Source organism: Hemibagrus wyckioides, linkage group LG09, assembly GCF_019097595.1.
Source record: "Hemibagrus wyckioides isolate EC202008001 linkage group LG09, SWU_Hwy_1.0, whole genome shotgun sequence".
NCBI lineage: Eukaryota > Metazoa > Chordata > Actinopteri > Siluriformes > Bagridae > Hemibagrus > Hemibagrus wyckioides.
Genome location: NC_080718.1, coordinates 22,109,816 through 22,130,076, shown reverse-complemented (window position 1 = coordinate 22,130,076; position 20,261 = coordinate 22,109,816). Strand labels below are relative to the sequence as shown.

The 20,261-nt window shown below is 40.1% G+C and overlaps 1 protein-coding gene across 1 annotated transcript in view; it reads left to right on the top strand.

Annotated features, from left to right (window-relative positions):
• Positions 1-20,261, top strand: part of kif6 (kinesin family member 6) — a 101,903-nt gene that overhangs the window by 62,233 nt on the left and 19,409 nt on the right. Inside the window, exons 14-21 of the mRNA XM_058398870.1 lie at positions 138-240; positions 2,514-2,569; positions 14,519-14,569; positions 15,840-15,921; positions 16,049-16,184; positions 16,871-16,941; positions 19,473-19,550; positions 20,092-20,207. Of these exons, the coding sequence (XP_058254853.1) occupies positions 138-240; positions 2,514-2,569; positions 14,519-14,569; positions 15,840-15,921; positions 16,049-16,184; positions 16,871-16,941; positions 19,473-19,550; positions 20,092-20,207 (693 nt within the window). The remainder of the gene's footprint in view (positions 1-137; positions 241-2,513; positions 2,570-14,518; positions 14,570-15,839; positions 15,922-16,048; positions 16,185-16,870; positions 16,942-19,472; positions 19,551-20,091; positions 20,208-20,261) is intronic.

The window sequence follows — 20,261 nt, the reverse complement described above, 5'->3', positions numbered from 1 at the left end:
CTGAGAATTCTTCGATGCTGTGATATACAATCAGATAACAATTAATGATTATGGTGTGAGGTTGAACAAACAGTTGGATTTATCCCTCATTTAGCAGACTGCCCTCTTTATTCAGAATGCTTTGTCTCTCTCCTCAGGAGCAGAGCTGTCTATGGGACGACAGGAGGCATTTGAAATATTTAAAACTGAACATGAGGATAATATAACTCTAGAAGACAACAAGGTCATACTGAAACAGAGGTCAGTATCTTTTTATAGTAGCCCTATTTTTGTGCACATGAATCAGTATCTTAAAGGTATGATGTCAGTTTTCTTCCCTTTTTGCTCGGTTGGTGACACTGATGATGGTGAAAGTGAACACAATGACAGACATTGCAGTCATCTGATACAAAATTGTGATTAATTTATCACCTATTGAGACATCCTCTTGGTGCAGATTTAGGATTGTCATATTTCAGAGTCTGGGTTCATGAATTTACACTAATTACACTATGTAACACGATTTTTGTTCCTGGGTAGTGAATGACATTTTCCATTTTACTCTTGATGGAAAGTGATTAAAAAAATAGCCATTAAGCCCCTTGAAGTTTGGGTTTGGGCTTTTAAGAAAACGAAAACCTCAAAATTAGCCCAGCTACAGAATTAATAGAAAATTCTGGATTATTCTATCCAGAACATTTCAAATAATCTACAAAGTTCTTGAAAAATCTAAATCACTCTAAAAACATGCCACAAAGTTCTAGAATATTCCAGAAAAAAGAGACCTTGATTTTCTCCAAATTTCTTGTTTTTTCCAAGAACTTCCTCAAATTTCTGGATGATTCCAAAAACATGGGTGGCTATCAGACGTGGCTAACATTCCAGAGAGTTCTACCTCATTTGTAAAGGTAGTTATAGTACATTTTCAAAGTTTCATTGCAATTCAAGAGGTTTTTAAAGTATAATTTAGCTCTTTTTCACATGTTTAGAGAAATATGAGAATTTGAGAATCCCATTGCCCAGGGTTCAAACCCAAACTTTCATGGCTAAGATGGGCTTTTTCTCTTTATTTGGGTTATAAAGAATGGGGAAATAACACTTATTTCCCAGGAACAAGAAAAAAGTAAAAATTTGTTACATAGTGTTGTCGTCCATCTTCAACATTAATCCGATACATTTAACTGAAATACTTTTTCGTCTGAATGTATTATTGCATTTGTAAGAAATTAGACCAAACTATTTGTTTGTTGGCATTAAGTGTGAATGGGTTGATATGTTATTATGTACATGAAATTAGATAAATATTATAACAGACTGTCTAACAAAACTAGGTCAGTTCCAGTGTTGCTAAATTTATGGCTGATGATTTAAAATTAAAAACTTTAGCCACAGCACCGATTTGTGGACAAGACTAAAGACCCTTGGCCTATATACATATAGGTGTAATGATAAAGTCATGAATTCGATTCGATTCATGATACTGGCATCACAATTTTGATTTGATTCAATTCTCAGGATATTTTCAACCAAAATAAACCAGAAAAATTATTTTTAGGAAGACTCCTTTTAAATTCTGACTCATAAGACAATGCAAAACAATGAATTTTTATGTGAATAAAGTTAAAGAAATAACAGATTTCTACAAGATCAAAATGTTTCATTAAATTAAACAAAAATGTGCTGTGAAGCAGAAATAGAGCTCCAAAGTCGGTTAAAGTGGCCAACATGCACAGACTTCGGTGCTGTTTAAAAAACAGACAAAGTGCTCTTTTATAATTATTATTAATATTATTATACTATAGCCTCCTGGTGGTCCAGCGGCAGGATCCCACGCTCTCATTGCCATGGCCCGGGTTCGATTCCCGGGCAGGGAGCTAACCCCGCTACTAAAGAGTTAACTCTCAGTGCTGGTCCCAAGCCCAGAAGAAATAGGAAGGTTGCATCAGGAAGGAAATCCGGCGTAAAACCTGTGCCAAATTAAAACATGCGAACCAAATGATTCGCTATGGCAACCCCAGACAGGGAGCAGCTGAAAGAATTAATATTATTATACTGTGGTTGTGTAGTCATATAATGTGTGTTGGTTGTTGCAGTCCGGCGATATCAGGCTACCAGACTTCACAACTGTCATATAGTTAAATGCATAATTTGCGTCATGATGTATCGTTATACCCTGTAATGAAATTCTTTATCACCCACCTTTATCTCTAAATGACGTATTCATTCTAACCAAATTCAAAACTTACAGCCATAAAACACCCATTACATGAACTATTTTTAATTGCAGGCTGCTGTTTCCTGTTAGTATACAGACAGGGCAGGTAGTACTCTCCTCTCTGTGCGTTCAGCTGCCTTTAACTTATGGTTCATGTGCAGGATTTAAAAAAAAAAAAACTAGTCATGGCTTCACATGTCTGTGTTAGGTTTCATTTTCCTGGATTATTATCTGTTCAACAAGAACTGTTCATGATTATAGTGCATTTGGGGAAAAATTAACTGTAATACAAAGCATTCTATGATATGATTCTTCACAGGTTTGCCGAAGCTAAAGAACTGGGTGTGCAGGTTAACCAGGCCAGGAGCAGAGTCAGTAAGTTTTTCACACACCTAACAATTTTCCTTTGCCACCCAGTCACTCCCATGCTGCTAAAACAGCACACACTCCAGAGCTGTGAAAACGTAACTTCCACCAACGTTACTCTTATTATCGCCATTACCTTGATCAAGAACAGTCCTAAGATGGCCTCATGCTGGTTCTGCTCTGCTTATAATGCTCCATGATTCAAAACCACACTCTTCTCTAATGATCCTTTTCCCTTACACGATTGGCTTCTTGCTGGGACTCCACTGTCCCGCCTGGGTAAAGCAGTGTCACTCAGCACATTCCACACCTGTTCCTGAACACCAGAGATCCTGGGAGCACCGCTCTCATCCGAGCTCTTCCGCCATGACGCTGTTTTACAGGGCAGGAGCTGCTGCTTTATGAGTGCGCTTCCACTACTCCTGTGGAATCTTTCTGGCAACATTCTCACAGTCAGGAGATGCCAGAAACAACAACATCCTGACACACACTTACCACTGTGTTCTATATCCTGTTGTGAATCATTTCAAAAGCATTCTAATGCATATATGTTCAAGCTTAAATCTTAATAGTAGTCACACGAGCCAGACTTCTCGCTTTCCTTAAAGAGCTATCGCCATTCATCATGGCCAGTAAAGGAAGCTATCATTTGACATTGTAGCTATTGACCAAGATCTGTGTTGTCCCTCCCTTATGTACAGAAGACATAATATAATACAGACATATACAGATATAATATAAATCCCCACCTTTCCCAAAAAACATGTAAATAAAGAAAATAACTTCCTATTCCAGCATGACTGCCCACCAGTGCATAAAGCAAGGTCCATAAAGACGTGGATGAGTGAGTTTGGTGTGGAGAAATTTGACTGGCCTGCACCTCAACCTGATAGAACATTTTTGGGATGAATTAGAGCAGAGACTGCGAGCCAGGCCAAAACTGGGACGTCTGCCTTTACATGCACATGAATGTAATATGGAGTTGGCCCACCCTTTGCAGCTATAACAACTTCAACTCTTCTGGGAAGGCTTTCCACATGGTTAAAGAGTGTGTTTAAGGGAATTTTTGACCCTTCCTCTAGAAGCGCATTGGTGAGGTAAGACACTGATGTTGGACTAGAAGGCCTGGCTCACAGTCTCCGCTCTAATTCATCCCAAAGATGTCATATCGGATTGAGGTCAGGACTCCTCCACACCAGTTCCTCCACACCAAACTCACTCATCCATGTCTTTGTGAACCTTGCTTTGTGCACTGGTGTGCAGTCATGTTGGAATAGGAAGTTATTTTCTTTATTTACACGTTTTTTGGGAAAGGTGGGGATTTATATTATATCTGTATATGTCTGTATTATATAATAGGGTGTCTAAGACTTTCACGGTACTGTGTATCAAAGGGTCTGTAGGTTTGAGTGTCTGGTGTTGAAGTTAAAGTGATGGACTCTTTCTATAGATGTTTCTTTCTGTCCTCGAATGAAGACCTGTGAAATACAGTACTGTCAGCATAGGGATCAGTCTTGTCCAGCCTGATGAAACATTTATGTCATGTTCAAATAAATAGTGAGATTCCCAAGCTGATGTGAGTTCCGACAGCCTACCAATGTACACTGAGTAAGATGTACAGTAATGCTAGCAAGCTTTCTCCTGGCCTTTTAACGCAGTGATGTGTGAGCTTCTCTGTTAACACCTAACAGCACGACATAGCTTTTTTCCAGCAACACTGATGACAAGAGAGAGAGAAAAGCCAAAACAGTGTGGCTCAAGTTACTGTGTACATCACATATTTTCTCTAACAGACCATAAAATTTCACCAGCCTGTGTGCAAAGATAGCTTTTTTTCCCCCCTAGTTCACTTCATATTTTCCTTTTTTTAAGCGTTGCCAGCTGCTTCTTCAAACAATCAGTCACTAACAATCAGTAGCTCTTTGGTGAAGTAAGAGTTTTCATAATCAAGCAGCCACAAAACAAAACCAAGACTCGCTCCTATTCCTTCTGTTAAAAACTGTCTTGACCGCAAGTCTCTCCCAGCAGCATAATTACTCGTCGTACTTCTCCAGCACCCAGTTCATATTGTTTAAGCATGCTGTATCTCCCACAGTGTTCGACTGGTGTTCGCGGTTTCGGCTCAGATTCGGATGAAATGGGGCACCTCACCTCACAGCAGACTTGACTTCCCTAAAGTCACGCGTGTGGGTTTGAGTGGCATTCAAGCGGCATGCAGAGCACATCGCCAACAAAGACATCATGCGCTGACGTTGAACTTCGTGTGTTAGGCTTCACCGAGGATACAGCTAAACGCCCGGTGTTATTATTGTGCCTGTAATCTTGAGTGCCTGAATTAATGCTGCTGCAGACACTGAGAATAATCAAGGCATGAAGGAATTTATACCTCAACATCAGCATGTCTACATCAACCAGTTGTAATGTCTTCATTTTTTTCTGACTGTCACTCAGCAATGTGGAAATCTAATTCAGATTTAGTGGAAAATTGGCATGGTATCTAATAGCAGAGAAGTTGAAGGGCTTAAATCTTAGTCATAATGATGGAAAAAAAAGACCACGAGATTGACAAATGGATTGGGGCAGTGGCAGTAGTGTTGTGGTATCTGTACCAGCCTGTGGTGGTGCATCAGGAGCTCAGTTTGTGGATAAAGTGCTCTATTTACATCCCATTCCTCACCTGTGGTCACAAACTATGATAATGACCAAAAGAATAAGCAGTCGCCAATGAGTTTCCTCCACACGGTTGAAAGGCTTACGATCTGTGATAGACTGAGCACCGTGACAGTCTGGGAGATTCTCAGAGTAGAGCCTCTGCACCTCTGAATTGAGATGGAGATCGGTATCAGGCATGTTGCTGGACGGAGACCCTGTGGATGACAGGAGAGATTTAAGGGGAGATCTTGTAGTTGGCTTGGGAACATCTGTGAATCTGCCAGGAGGAGCTGGAATCAACCTTCACAAGGAAAATGAAATGAGTGAATGAATGAATGAATGAATGAATTGTACAGAATGACCACTGATTTGAACAACCTAGATACCTACAGTGCAACTCCAATCGCAAACTATTTTCTAATACGTTGCCCTCATAACTGCCTCCAACTTCTTCTGGAAGCATTTGGACCTCCTTTGTTTTGAGTTTCAACAGATATCTCAAGATGAATACTTCTTATTTGGATAATCTTGGCTCATTCTTATTGATATATCTGCTCTAATTCTGCCAGATGTCACACTCTATCTTCTTCAAATCAGGTCTAGAGACCAAAAAGACTGGTTTCTTTTTTATTTTGTTCCATTGAGAGTGTTTTTATGTTAATTTTGTGGTTTTGGGGATTTATTTTGAAGACAAACTTGAAAAACATGGTATGTTTTCCTTGTTTTCCAACAAGAAACAATTGGAATGAAAGCTTTTGTACTCAACCGTACATAAGTAGTTGTAGAAGCTGAAATATAGTACTTAACATTCAGTCTAAGAACAGTGACCACAAGGAGTACAGGATGTCTTGCCAAATGCATGTCCAGCGTCCAGCTTCACTGGCTATAGGAATAAGAGCATTGGATGTTGGTCTGTTAGTCAGCAAGCATTGTCAATACAAGGCAATATATTGAGTTAAACTGGCCCCATTTTAATGAGCACCACAACAGCAGCAGGTTGCACCTGACCAAGATGTTGTTGCATAATATACAGTATATTTATTCATTTCAAAAGCTGATTAATTGAGGGCCTGGTTGGTTTTGTTATGATATTGTCCAGGTATTTTTGCATTGTTTTGGTGCCATTTGAAAACTTGGCACATGCATCAGAAGGGCTGGCCATCAGGTTCTGGCAAAAGTTTGGGTCCAGATGTGGCCTAGGGGTTTAATGGCACCCTGTGACATTTTTCTGCATTGTAGACTCCCAGTTTCTATTTGTAGTATTTATGGGTCTTCTAAAGATACACAAATTTCACATCTGCGTCTTACATCTACTCAACTGAAAGTCAGCCGTTTTCAGGAAATTAACTTTTTTAATACTTCTTCAGAATCAAATCGCATTTGCAACAGCAAAAAAAAGAAAGAAAAGGAAATGTTGATAATGGCATCTCAGATTATGTTTTGTCATGGCGAGAAGATAAATTACCATGATGTTGATGCTAAGACAGGAAGTGTGGCTTTCCAGTGTACATCATGCAGTGTTCTCTCTTGCTGCTTCTCTTGTATGCTCAGTGATGTGGCATAATAACATCCGCATGCCAAATCTGGGTCAATAAAAAGATATTGCTGCACCCTTGGTGCTTGGGCCCGCCTCTTACTGCCTGTAGCTATATTAGGTTCTTGTTCCTATTTGTTTTTGTAATTATTTAAAATTGTTAATTGTTAACTTTACCCTGTTTGATAAGACCAATACCTGCCCACTGAGCATCCATATGTCCAATAAATTAATCATGTGCACCCTGTCTAAATTCTAAACAACGCAGTTACCCTTTCAACCTGTGAGGTATGTCCTCGGCTGGTTGAGAAGTGCAGTCGAGGTCCCCAATAGACTTTCCAGATGTGTGGGGATTTAGGGAGTCCTCTTGCTCCTGCTCCACATACAGCATCTGCTATCCTCTTTGCCCACCCTCCCACCCCTTCCCAAGAGCCCATCTGTCCTGTCTATAGCTATGGCCCACGGTCCTGGAACCATGGCTCACAAAGCAGGATCCAGATGAGCATAAATATCATCAGCATGTTTGGGGCATTAGATGTGCATGTATTTGTTCCCTGAACTCAGCAGTTTCCTTTGTTTGGTCCTATTGCTCATAGACGTGCAGATTCTCAGTCATGTTATTGAAGCATGAGGGATGGCTGTAAACACCTCAGTGGGATGTGGATGTACTTTGTACATTTGAGTCAGTGAGTTCTTGCCCAGCCATCACAGCCTTGCATGTTTACGGCTGGTGGATGTCAGCTCAGAGTCCGAAACTTTGAACTGACATCCAAATGCACACATGGGTTTTGATTGTGGTTTTGTATTGGAATTTGTCTATGGCAGAAAAGCTGTCAACAACATGTAAGAATAGAACGGTAAATATCATTTTCTATCACGCCCACTGACACTTGCATGCGAGTCCTTTGTGAGACTGCTTCGTGACGAGTACTGTATATTTTGCGATCTCAATGAGAGACATTCAGTCAGGCAAAGAAAACACGAAGGGGATGATATTGGTCTCTGTCCCATTCAGTTTAGTCACCAGTGGTTTCTGATGCGATTTCATGAATTCGGGTGACTGCGGCACAAAGAATCCAAGGAGTTCAGCATATTTGTGGGTAAGGTGGCGCCTCTCTGCTCACGTGTACAATTATTAGAATGAATCCTGCATACGTCAAGATTTGATGTGGCATCAGGGAACCAAATGTCGCTTATAGAAAATACGTCAAAAGGATAATGCATGCCAACATTCCCTTTACCCTCAGTTCTTGGCCTTAAAGAACCATATCACATGGTCTGGCTAAGCATGAAAACTTTTTCATGGAATATCCATTGACTAAAAACATAGTGGAAAGCATCATCCATGAAGGATTTAAGTATAGTTTTTATTGTGCTCACTGAAATGAAAGTATTTCTAGTCCTGGCAGAGTGAGGGCACATGGGAATCTTGTCTGGTAAAATAAATAATGCAGCAACAGCAAAAGTCTTAAATATGTATTGAAAGTAAACAAGCGATTTGCGTTTCATAGACCATTTCAAAGCTAAATGGAGCCTGTATCATGACACTTACTTAATCATTGAAATATGTGGTTAACATGGCATGGACATAAAAAGATGGACCACTGGGTGGAGGATATTATTCAGATATTTAGAGGTTATAATTTACCAAGCTCTATTTACAGTGTCAAATTATCTACTTAAAGGAGTACTCCATCCAAAATCAATTCAAAAAATAGATATATAAAAATCCATTATTAGTATTATTTGAAATTTTAAGGCACCTGATGCAATCCTGGGTGAACCTGAAATATGGAAAAAATATGGCTTTTTCAGCTATGGAATACAAGCATGGTGGACTCAAAAGCTGCTTTTGCTCTAACCATGCAGTTATGCTGCTGATTGAATATAAGCTCGAGCCCACAGGAATCTTAGAATAACTGTCAAAGCCCTTTAGTGGAAAGCAGACATTTACAGATTCTGAAACATCTTGTGTCGCATACACAGGGTTTGGAAATATTCTGAGCAGCAGTGGCTCGTGACCATAGATTTTGGTGTGGCAGGAGGACATTAATAACAACGTTCTCTCAAACAAAATTAAGTCGAGATGCTGTCACATTTTACTTTTGCTACAGGCTACTATTTGTTGGATTTTTCGAGCAACACCCTAATAAGCAGTTGAGAGTCGACAGCATACAGTCATATGACATACAGTCTAGCAGCTCAATTTCAGCTGTTTTTAGCTATACCTTTATTCCACTGTGTTTGGTTACACGTTTTGCCGAAAGCACTATAATCATTGAGTCAGGGTTACCAAGTTTTAGCCAACCAACTATATCTCAAAAACAAAAAATAATGACCTGAAAACCTGAAAAAAATGAGATATTCTGTAGTTTTCCAGCATTTGTGTGGGTAACCTGGTGCCCGTTCACTTCTGATGTTTTTTTCAGATTTCCCACTTAGTGACCCCCATTAGAAATGGTTTTTGTACATCACGGACTTTATGCACATATATTTTGCTTTTGTTTGTGGAAATTTCAATACATTTAATACAGACAATTTGCTATTTTTATGTCTCCTGAGGATTTTTTAAATTAGTCTAATTTGCTTTAAAAAAATAGTGTTTGTGGAAACCATTAACTCTATCTCTGCTCCTTCTCCACTAAAAATGTTCATGGAGTTAGCATGGCCCAGCATTCCTTCCCAAATGGACTTCTATTAATGCTACACTATATTGCCAAAAGTATTCGCTCACCTGCCTTGACTCGCATATGAACTTAAGTGACATCCCATTCCTAATCCATAGGGTTCAATATGACGTCGGTCCACCCTTTGCAGCTATAACAGCTTCAACTCTTCTGGGAAGGCTGTCCACAAGGTTTAGGAGTGTGTTTATGGGAATTTTTGACCATTCTTCCAGAAGCGCATTTGAGAGGTCACACACTGATGTTGGATGAGAAGGCCTGGCTCTCAGTCTCCGCTCTAATTCATCCCAAAGGTGTTCTGTCGGGTTGAGGTCAGGACTCTGTGCAGGCCAGTCAAGTTCATCCACACCAGACTCTGTCATCCATGTCTTTATGGACCTTGCTTTGGTCACTGGTGCACAGTCATGTTGGAAGAGGAAGGGGCCAGCTCCAAACTGTTCCCACAAAGTTGGGAGCATGGAATTGTCCAAAATGTCTTGGTATGCTGAAGCATTCAGAGTTCCTTTCACTGGAACTAAGGGGCCAAGCCCAGCTCCTGAAAAACAACCCCACACCATAATCCCCCCTCCACCAAACTTTACACTTGGCACAATGCAGACTCGTCCATCAGATTGCCAGATGGAGAAGCGCGATTCGTCACTCCAGAGAACGCGTCTCCACTGCTCTAGAGTCCAGTGGCGGCGTGCTTTACACCACTGCATCTGACGCTTTGGATTGCACTTGGTGATGTATGGCTTGGATGCAGCTGCTCGGCCATGGAAACCCATTCCATGAAGCTCTCTGCACACTGTTCTTGAGCTAATCTGAAGGCCACATGAAGTTTGGAGGTCTGTAGCGATTGACTCTGCAGAAAGTTGGTGACCTCTTCGCACTATACGCCTCAGCATCCGCTGACCCCGCTCCGTCAGTTTACGTGGCCTACCACTTCGTGGCTGAGTTGCTGTCGTTCCCAAACACTTCCACGTTCTTATAATACAGCTGACAGTTGACTGTGGAATATTTAGGAGCGAGGAAATTTCACGACTGGATTTGTTGCACAGGTGGCATCCTATCACAGTTCCACGCTGGAATTCACTGAGCTCCTGAGAGCGACCCATTCTTTCACAAATGTTTGTAAAAACAGTCTGCATGCCTAGGCGCTTGATTTTATACACCTGTGGCCATGGAAGTGATTGGAACACCTGATTCTGATTATTTGGATGGGTGAGCGAATACTTTTGGCAATATAGTGTACTAACAGTGCTTTATTAGGGCAAATCCATGCCCCACTGGGGACATTCTAGCTCACAGTTGGCTGGGGACCCACCAGGAGCACCTGAGATCTATGGCTAGGGATAGATCAGTCTGGGATTTTGAGAAAACAGGCAGTTGTTGGGGCAATGGTGGCTCAGTGATTAAGGCTCTATGTTACTGATCAGATGGTTGGGGGTTCAAGTCCAACAACTGCCAAGCTGCCCCTGTTGGGCCCTTTAGCAAGTGTTCCTTAGCCCTCTCTGTTCTAGGGTTATTGTATCATGGCTGTCTATGACCCCAGCTTCCTAAAAGCTGGGATATGCAAAAAAAAATTATAATTTCACTGTGCTATAATGAATATGTGACGAATCAAGCCTTGTTTAGTCTGTTCATGTAGATTATCTTTAAGGCACGATGTTTACTGGAGATGAAAAGACATTGTACATCTTACCAGGTGTGTTAAGTAGGTACAAAGGAATACAACTGTCAGCGATTAGGCTAGTTATCTTGCTTAATTTGGTACTTCAGCTCTTCAGGTAACTATTTTGCTTGGCATGATGTTTTTGCTGGAATTTGCCCACATAGTTACTGCTAACAATACAAGCTAGCTAAACTGTCATCTACTGTCCCTGTCTGTAGCGTTATCTAATGTGTAGATGTCCAAATGTGGTGTAGCTTGTGCAAAAACGGCACAGTTTTGTGCTCTAACCCACTTAACATGTCTGGTGATTAAGCCCAGGGGGTAAATCAAGGACAAACTTTTCTGGCCCTCTAGGATCACAGTTAACGATCTCTGTCCTATCCAGTAGTCTACACTTGTAGCTGTCTCATGCTGGTTCCTCTCCAGATCTGCATCTCTGTCAACATAGGCAGGTCAGGCAAGGTTCAGACCACTCAGCACTATAGCTAAGTGTTTCTTAATCCTGTAGCTTTATGAGTTAGTTATGACCAGGCTGCAGATCAAGCAACTGGAACCGTTCTATTGCCCCTTGAGAGTAGGGTATATTTTCTCCATTGTTTTGTGTTTACAAGGGCACCTGGCTGAGTGTGTCACGGTGAATTATGAGTACTAAAGAATCGTAACATCGAATGGGCATGAGTGTATTCTTATGTGTAATGTAAACAGTTTTTATAGGGTATTATCCTGTTTCTAGTCACTCGGCTTGTCAGCACAGACTACTTAGCAGACTCATGGCCATGTGGGTTCCTCATCAACACCCATCTAAACGGGACCAGATGAAGGAGTTATATACGGTACAGAAAACAAAGACTGAATGTCAAGTTGGCTCACTCTTTAATTCCTAAGAATGTCTAATAGCATCACTTTTATAAGAGAAATGGCAGCTTTTCATTTGGCGTCTTTCCGTTCAGATGTTCTCAACTCGGCATGTGTTTCTGTAGAACCTTATCCAGCAGACCTTGCCATGGATATTACTTTACCATGGACAGAAATGGGTCAGCAGAAGTACTACCTGATATCAGAATCCCACATGTCCTGTCATATTTTATCCCTGTACATCCTCTGGGATGAGTAGAAGAGGTCTGCAGACAGCAAGGCGACTAGCTGTGTCAGATATTTGCCCCACAAGTCAGCTGGGACTTGTCCATCATTCTTCTTTTTATTTTCCACCATCTTTCCATTAATCGCATACTCTTTCCCTTTAGGCAGTTTTAAACTGCCAGCAAATCTATTTGCTACTGTGTGAAGCCCAGGTTCTGCTACACCTCCTTTATTTATCTTTCCAGACTTAAGGCTATTGCACATGGGCTGGATATTTGAGGGACAAATGCAATAAAAATATTTTAGAGATCACTGACTGGAGCACCTTTTGTGCTGATATACAAACAAGACGAAGCCATAACCACTACCTTATATGTTCTGGCTAGTATCTCCTGATCTACTCTACTTTGTTGATTGATATTGATTAGATTCATTATTATCAGTAATAGGGATTAAATAGAGACTGTTTTAACTATATTGATGATTGTTTACCTTTGCTATATCTTTGGAGGTAGACAATAAAGCGAAGAGGAGTTGTGCAATCTAACTGTTAATAGGATATCATATCAGTTACTTGTGAATGTCCATAAAATATCCAAGTAGTTATTATAGATATATCACGACTTTTTAATATTGGAAATGGAATATTTTCACTTGCATTCTGTTTGTTTGTGAGCTTAAAATAGTGTTTGATTTCATCTTTCTGGAAGTGCTCCACTGTGGTAAAAAAATAAATATCTACTTGTACCTGTACTGGTCAGTAAGATTTAACACGTCTGGGGGAAAAAAAGCAATAACCTAAAGCCTTGCACACCAAGTCAGAAAACCATGTTGTTGTTGTTATTGTTGTTTTCCTTCAGCTGCCACAGCAGATTGTCTGATCTGCATATTTGATTTTGGCACAGGTTTTATGCCAGATGCCCTGCCTGACACAACCCTCCCATTTTATCCAGGCTTGAGACCGGCACTGAGAGTTTCAGAAAACCTTGTTAACTTTTGTAAAATATGAGGGTTTTTTATAAGCATTACAAATGGACTGACTGGTCAACAACAAGTCAGAATCACATGATCTCTAGTTATACACCGATCAACATTATGACCACCTGCCTAATATTGTGTTGGTCCCCCTTTTGCTGCCAGAACAGCCCTGACCTGTCAAGGCATTGACTCCACTAGATCCCTGAAGGTGTGCTGTGGTATCTGGCACCAGGATGTTAGCAGCAGATCCTTTAAGTCCTGTAACTTGTGAGATGGGGCCTCCATGGGCCTCACCTCGCAACTTAAAGGATACTTTTGATAGATACTGACCACTGCAGACCGGGAACACCCCACAAGAGCTGCAGTTTTGGAGATGCTCTGATCCAGTCATCTAACCATTATAATTTGGCCCTTGTCAAACTCCCTCAAATCCTTACGCTTGCCCATTTTTCCTGCTTCTAACACATCAACTTTGAGGACAAAATGTTCACTTGCTGCCTAATATATCCCACCCACTAACAGGGGCCATGATGAGGAGATCATCAGTCTTATTCACTTCACCTGTCAGTGCTCATAATGTTATACCTGATCGGTGTACACGAGGTCTAGTTAGCTTCCAGTCTGGAGTCATTTGAGTTTAAACTCAAATGAACCAATAAAAAAATTGGGCTGTTTTAATAAGGACAAAACTACTGCTTTTAAACACGTTTCAAAGAGAGTAAGAAACATTTTTCATCTTCAGCTTTAGCAATTTTAGTAGCTACAGCAATAACTTAGTACATGCTACTGTTATGTAAAACCACAGCCTAAATAATGTGATCCCGAATAACAGTGTACTGTAAATATAATTCAAAAGCTCGAAAAATCTGGCTCCCAAAAATGAATGATCATCACACTACCTGTGCAATTCAAAAACCTTTCCGGACATATAAGAAACTGAAAGAACTCAGCAGCATCTCGGCAACCTCCCAACCACATGTTTTATTAGCGACGTCAGTGTTTAATCTGGCATATCAACACTACGAGCACCCTACACCAAGTCTGCATTTTTCCATTGTAAATGTTCTCGCAGAGTCACGCACCAGATATGTATGTTTTTCTATGGCTACTATAAATTGTTAGGTCTCTGCTGTGTGGCAGGCATAACAGATCTGACTGGGGCCCAGTGTTACGGCTGTGTTTATGTGAAACACACACACACAGCCTTTTAGTGTCTTCCAGCTATACTAGTAAACTGTCACTGTTTTATAGCAAATCCTCACCAGGCTCAAGTCATCTGCTTCTATAGAATAACGTGAAAGCTACTCCACTCTGCTTAAACAGTGGTGTCAGTGTCATGTCTGTTATTCTTTCTTTACCTGTCTGCTATCTATCAGATGAGCTGAAGAAGCAGCTGGAGACTAGAAGGATGCAGATGGCAGCACAGGGTAGGTGATTAAACTCCACTTCTTCTCTCTAATAGCTGTACATTATCTCAACTCTTTAGTCTTGAATTGTGAATTAAAAGCTTTTTTTCTTAAAGTTTTTAACATTGGGTGGCCTAGCCCTTACTCTAATGTCTTCCTCCTCCTGATAAACATGCTAAAGGGCTTCTACAAGTTTACAAACCTAACCTACACTGCCAGTGGTCTCTCTTTTAACTGCATCAAAGAGGAACTTCAGAGGAGCCTGCTTTTTATTACGCGGCAGCATACACTCGAAACACACCCAGAAGCCCCGAATATAGCCATTCTATATTCACGAGCTTCTGAAAAATCCCGAGGAAATGGGCGTGCGACTGTGAGAGGAGTGCCCTGTCCACAACGACATGTGTGCACTGTTTATGAAAGACTACAATATTTTGGTCCTGTTGTGCCTAAAATGACTTGGATTCTAGAGTAGATTGTGTGTGGCCTCAGCCATTCAGCGTCAGATGTGGAGTTTGTTAGTGGCGACGAGCGTGCTGATTCCGTGTCTTGGCTCAGAACGCTCTCGAAAAACACACATAGAGGGAAATGTCCTGTTGAGTGGAGCAGGACCTGGAGAACAGATCTATGAAAGGAGAGTTTGGATGCACAAAACAAGAACATGATTCAGGTCAAATAGGACGTAGGATGTCTGTGAAGGATATCAAGTGATTCTTGAAACACTACCAGAAGTTTATGGTTCAGCTTTAGCATTTGCAACCATTGATATGTTAGACTTTTCTGGTTTTTTTCTTTTTGTAAAGCAGTAGTCGCAAATCAAAGCAAACACACATCACATTTGGCTGGTGGAAAAGCCAGTTTACTGAATAGGAAATGGCATGTAGTGTGAAAGACATGCATTTAATTTTGGTAGTGGTTAGTTTCTCTTTACACAGGCTTTAAAATAGGTAAACTTTGACCTGTGGAATTGCAAGCGTCTGACTTGTAAGCCAATAAAAACCAAGTAGGCGGGACTGTGGTGTCTCTGCCTAGTAAAAAAACGAAGGCGCTGCTTATTATTAAGCAGCAATCAAACCAGACTTTTGCCTCACTGTTTTCTTACCGTTGCTTGGAGCACATCTGCAAAAGCAAACAAATTAAACCAAAAATAAAAAATAAAAAAATAAACCTCCACTGATAAATGCTAGTTCTGTTTTGTTTTTTCTGTTCGCCTGCTACAGTTTTCATGTTATCGATGTTAGGACCTCGGCACTACTACTCAAATTACTGAAAAGGGAGAGTTGTGTTTCAGGTGTACTGGGAAACCGGCCAAGTACAGAATCAGACCCTGTTGAGGAGAGACTCCGTAACCAGATTGAAGAGGAGAAGAAACAGTATGTATTCAACCTTCAAATGTTTTTTACACATGATTCATCCAAACTCCCTGCTCTGTTATAAAAACTATGTGTATATCGGTGTGTGTATATACACCATTAACTTCTTATTCTTTTGTAATTAAAGATATAAGAAGACTTTTGAACGTTTAAAAGGCTTGAAGACTGAGATTGATCATCTCCAGCACCTGCACCAGAGGTCAAAGATCAAACTGCAGAATGACTTCCAGGACTGGTGGACTCAGGAGGCAACAAGGCTACAGGTCTCTCTCTATTCAACTGCATTGAATAAATGAACTCTGCATCTGTCACCCAAACCCATGAACGCTGCAGTCTCCAGAGGGCTGATTCTGCACAGACATTTCTCAGATCCAGTGCGGTCCACATTATTAATGTTATGCAGCAACATCTGAGCAGCAGACCGAGCTGGCGACGCCGTTTTGATCTTGTCAATAGGAAATATGACTGGTCCATCCGGACACACCAGCAGCTGTGCAGCATTGCTCGGTCCTTGAATCTTTCCAGAGGAAATGACTTGTCTTTCACATTAACATGGGATGTTCTGGTTTGAGTTTTCTCATTAACATTGAGGTCGAGTGCGCTGTATTTAGGTCTTGTCGTAGTGAACAAACAAGCTTTTAATATTCAGTGGAAACATCAGCGTTGGTGTAGTGTATAATTTGGAGAATGCTTTCTTCTTCTTAGGAACAGGAAACTACAACTTTAATACTAAAACACATAATTGTTTTATTTTACCAAAATGCTGACAAGCTTCCAAGGGCTGCTTTGAAGTAACAGCAGACCGGCTGAAAAGGCATCGTTTCTGAAGCAAGGCTGATTTTAATGTTCTCTCTCTTTCTCTCTCTCTCTCTCTCATTTTTTGTTTCATGTCATCAGGTGCTAAGGGTACTCTGTTATATTTTAATCCTATCACTGTGTAATTTTGCAGCAGAGTCAGTGCTCAGAGAGTACAGGAGCAGGGCGAAGCCAGGACAGCTCTCCTTCACCTCCATCATCCAGGTGAGACATGGATTCCATTCTATATATATTTAAAATGTATATCCTTAATTTAAATATTTCTGTGAAGCTGCTTTGTAATCATGTCCATTGTTGAGCACAATACAAATTAACATATAGTTATCAATTTGGAAAGAATACATGTTTTTATCAGTTAACACAATTGAGAAATTCATCTGCTTGGAATATTTAATTTTATGTAAAAATCTGTTTAGGTTGTTTGCAGAAATGCTTCAGTTTTTCATTCCTAATTTAATATTATAAAATATTTCTAAATTAAACCTTTTTTATCAGCATTAACTAATGTAAAAATGGAGAATCATAAAAATAAGTGCACAAATCCTAGAATTTTCTTAGTGATTTCTTTGGCACATCCTCCATTTGCTTAAATGACAGCCTGCTTTCAAGCTAGAAAGGACTCCACATGTTAGTAAAACCTGATGATCCGTGTTGGATCAAATCCATGGATGTGTCGTCTGAATGTGTGCTTCAGTGGAACGGATAAAAACCTGACCTTTTTGTACAAAGGATTTCAATAATTTAATCAATTAAAATAAACATTCTTTCTATTTAATGGTTTTTTTCCCCCCACATTAGGTTGTTCTTTTTAGGTCCATAAATAATTGGACATCAAATGATGAATATGATTTCCATCTACAATTACAGCAAGAGCTAAGGGACCGAGAGTAATTGCATAAGCTAATAGAATCAAGAATTATATTATTATTTTTAATACTTGGTTGCAAAAGTCAGACCCCAGAGGCATCCCCAGACACTGTGTCTTCCCTGGTGATGATCTGTCAGGCCTTTACTGCAGCTGTCATCAGTTCCTATTTGTTTTTTGTTCTTGGGGCTTTTTGGCTTCAGTGAGTGAAACTCATTCCATTTCTCTGCCTTTTCGAAGACACTTTTGAAGTATGCTTCGGGTCATTGTCCATCTGCACTATGAAACACTGTGCAGTGAGTTTGAAAGCATTTGGCTGAATCAGAGCAGATAATATAGGCCTGTAGAGGACACTTCAGCTTCTTTTGTCAGCAGTCACATCATCAATAAATACAAGAGAACCAGTTCCACTGGCAACTATACGTACAGCTCAAGACATGAGATGCAGTGATATACTTCAGATCATAAGTAGTTCCTTCCTTTCTCCATATTCTTCTCTCATCTGTAAATAGGATGTTGTTCCAAACTATACTAGCTTTACTGTACTGGCTAACTCTAACCTGTTCCTTCTAGTTTTGAGACTTACCAGTGGTTTACATCTTGTGGTAAACCATCTGGATTTACTCTGATGAAGTCTTCTCTTGATTGTTGACTTTGCCACACTTTTCTTAATCTGGCCAACAGGGAAAGAATTCTTCTGTCATCTACCACAGTTGTGTTCTGTGGTCATCCAGGTCTTCTCTGTAGTTTCTGAACTTACTGGAAAACATACCAAAATGGCTGATTTGTCCACACCTAATGTGTCTGCCATCTCTCTGATGGTTTTGTTTTGATTTCTCAGCCTAAAGTTGGCTTCACTGCAATAACAGCTCTTTGGACATCATATTAAGAGTTAACAGTGGCAGATTCCAAATGTAAATTCAACTCTAGACCTTTTGTTTGCTTATTTGTAAGTGAAATAGTGAGTAAATAACACACATCTGGTCATGGAACAGTTGAGCAGCCAATTGTCTAAATACCTGTAGTTCACATTTATAAAGTACTGTACAGAGTTAACTTGATTTGGATGGAAATACCTGCTGCTGAGGATGACCCCACATGGACTACATGGAGATACATGGGACTGCAGTGCAGAGTACCACTTGGAGACCATGGTGGTGGCTTTGAACTGCTGTGACTGTGGTCAGCTTTACGCTCGGGTTTCCATCATTGAACATTTGACGGCTTCAGTGGGAAGGAATTAGTGTTAAATCAACAATGAATGCAGATATCATGCTAATACTCTTACTTAGCTATTGCTCAAAAGCTCCTGGTTACACAAATCCACTTCACTATATTCAGTTGTAGAAAGGATATTATTTATAATCACACTCTCTGGTGTCACCTAGATGAGGGTGGCTTCCCTTTTGAGTCTGGTTTCTCTCAAGGTTTCTTCCTCAGCTCATCTCAGGGAGTTTTTCCTTACAACAGTTGCCACTGGTTTGCACATTGTGAATAAATATAAATGTAAAATTTATACTTTGTCATTTTTATTTTATGATTTTTTTGTATTTCTATAAAGCTGCTTTGAGACAATGTCCATTGTTAAAAGCGCTAAATAAAACTGAACTGAATTGAAAAACTTCTGACTCAAATATATTATGGTAAAAGAGCTAAAATAACACTTTTGTCACTGTCCAAATAGTTATTCATTTCTATACGAGTAAGATCATATAGAAACCGAGATTGTGTTCTCTTTTGATCTGTATTAAACAAAGTTGATGAGTTTGCTATTTGTATTTAAAACAGGCTGTGCTCCAGTATAAATTCTGGTAGGGGAAAAAAAAATGTCTGATAATGCTTATTGTACACTTTTGTTTCAAATGTCCAGTTCATTGCACGATCGCCACATCGATAACCAAGACAGAGCACAAAGACTGCAGCCTAGTCCACCTACAAAAGACCTCAGGTAAACAAATGAGAGACCGCACACAAGACACGTATGGACATTTTTGAAACTTTCCAAATGCTATTCCATGACAAAAGGACACATGATTTCTTTTTACTACTGTTAGTCTGTTTCTCAGCAGCAAGAGATTACTTTGCTGCCAAGATCGCAGTAAAGAATGTGGAATATTGCTTTGGTAAGAACGAATATGTCCAAGTCATACAAATGGCTTTAATTCTAGAGGGAAAAGTAATACCTGATCAAACAAAATCATCAGGAATGCCCTCTGAATGCTCTCTGTGCTAACTGTTAGAAGGTTATAGACGGTTCTTAGTATACTTAAAAGGTTCTGAACAGATATAATCAGTCATTTCTATGCCAGGAAAAAAAAAAAAAAAACTTCTAAGACATTTTCAGTGGAATTTCTCTTTTACAGAAAATAAAAATCATAATCCCCGATTGGCAAAATCAAGTGGTGCTACATCTTTGTAGACCATGTTTGTTACTATTTACAGTAAGGCATATATTGCCATTTTACCATGTCCATGTGTATGCTTTTCAGAGCCTTGTCCTCTACTGGCCCTTCTTCAACATCTATCCCACTGACTGGAGACCAACAGACTGATGCAGATATATTGGCCTTCATCAAGGCCAGACAAAATCTGCTCACCAGAACAGGTATTTCGTTTCCTTACTGACCAAAGTGGAACTGCAATGAAAAAGACTGTTTAA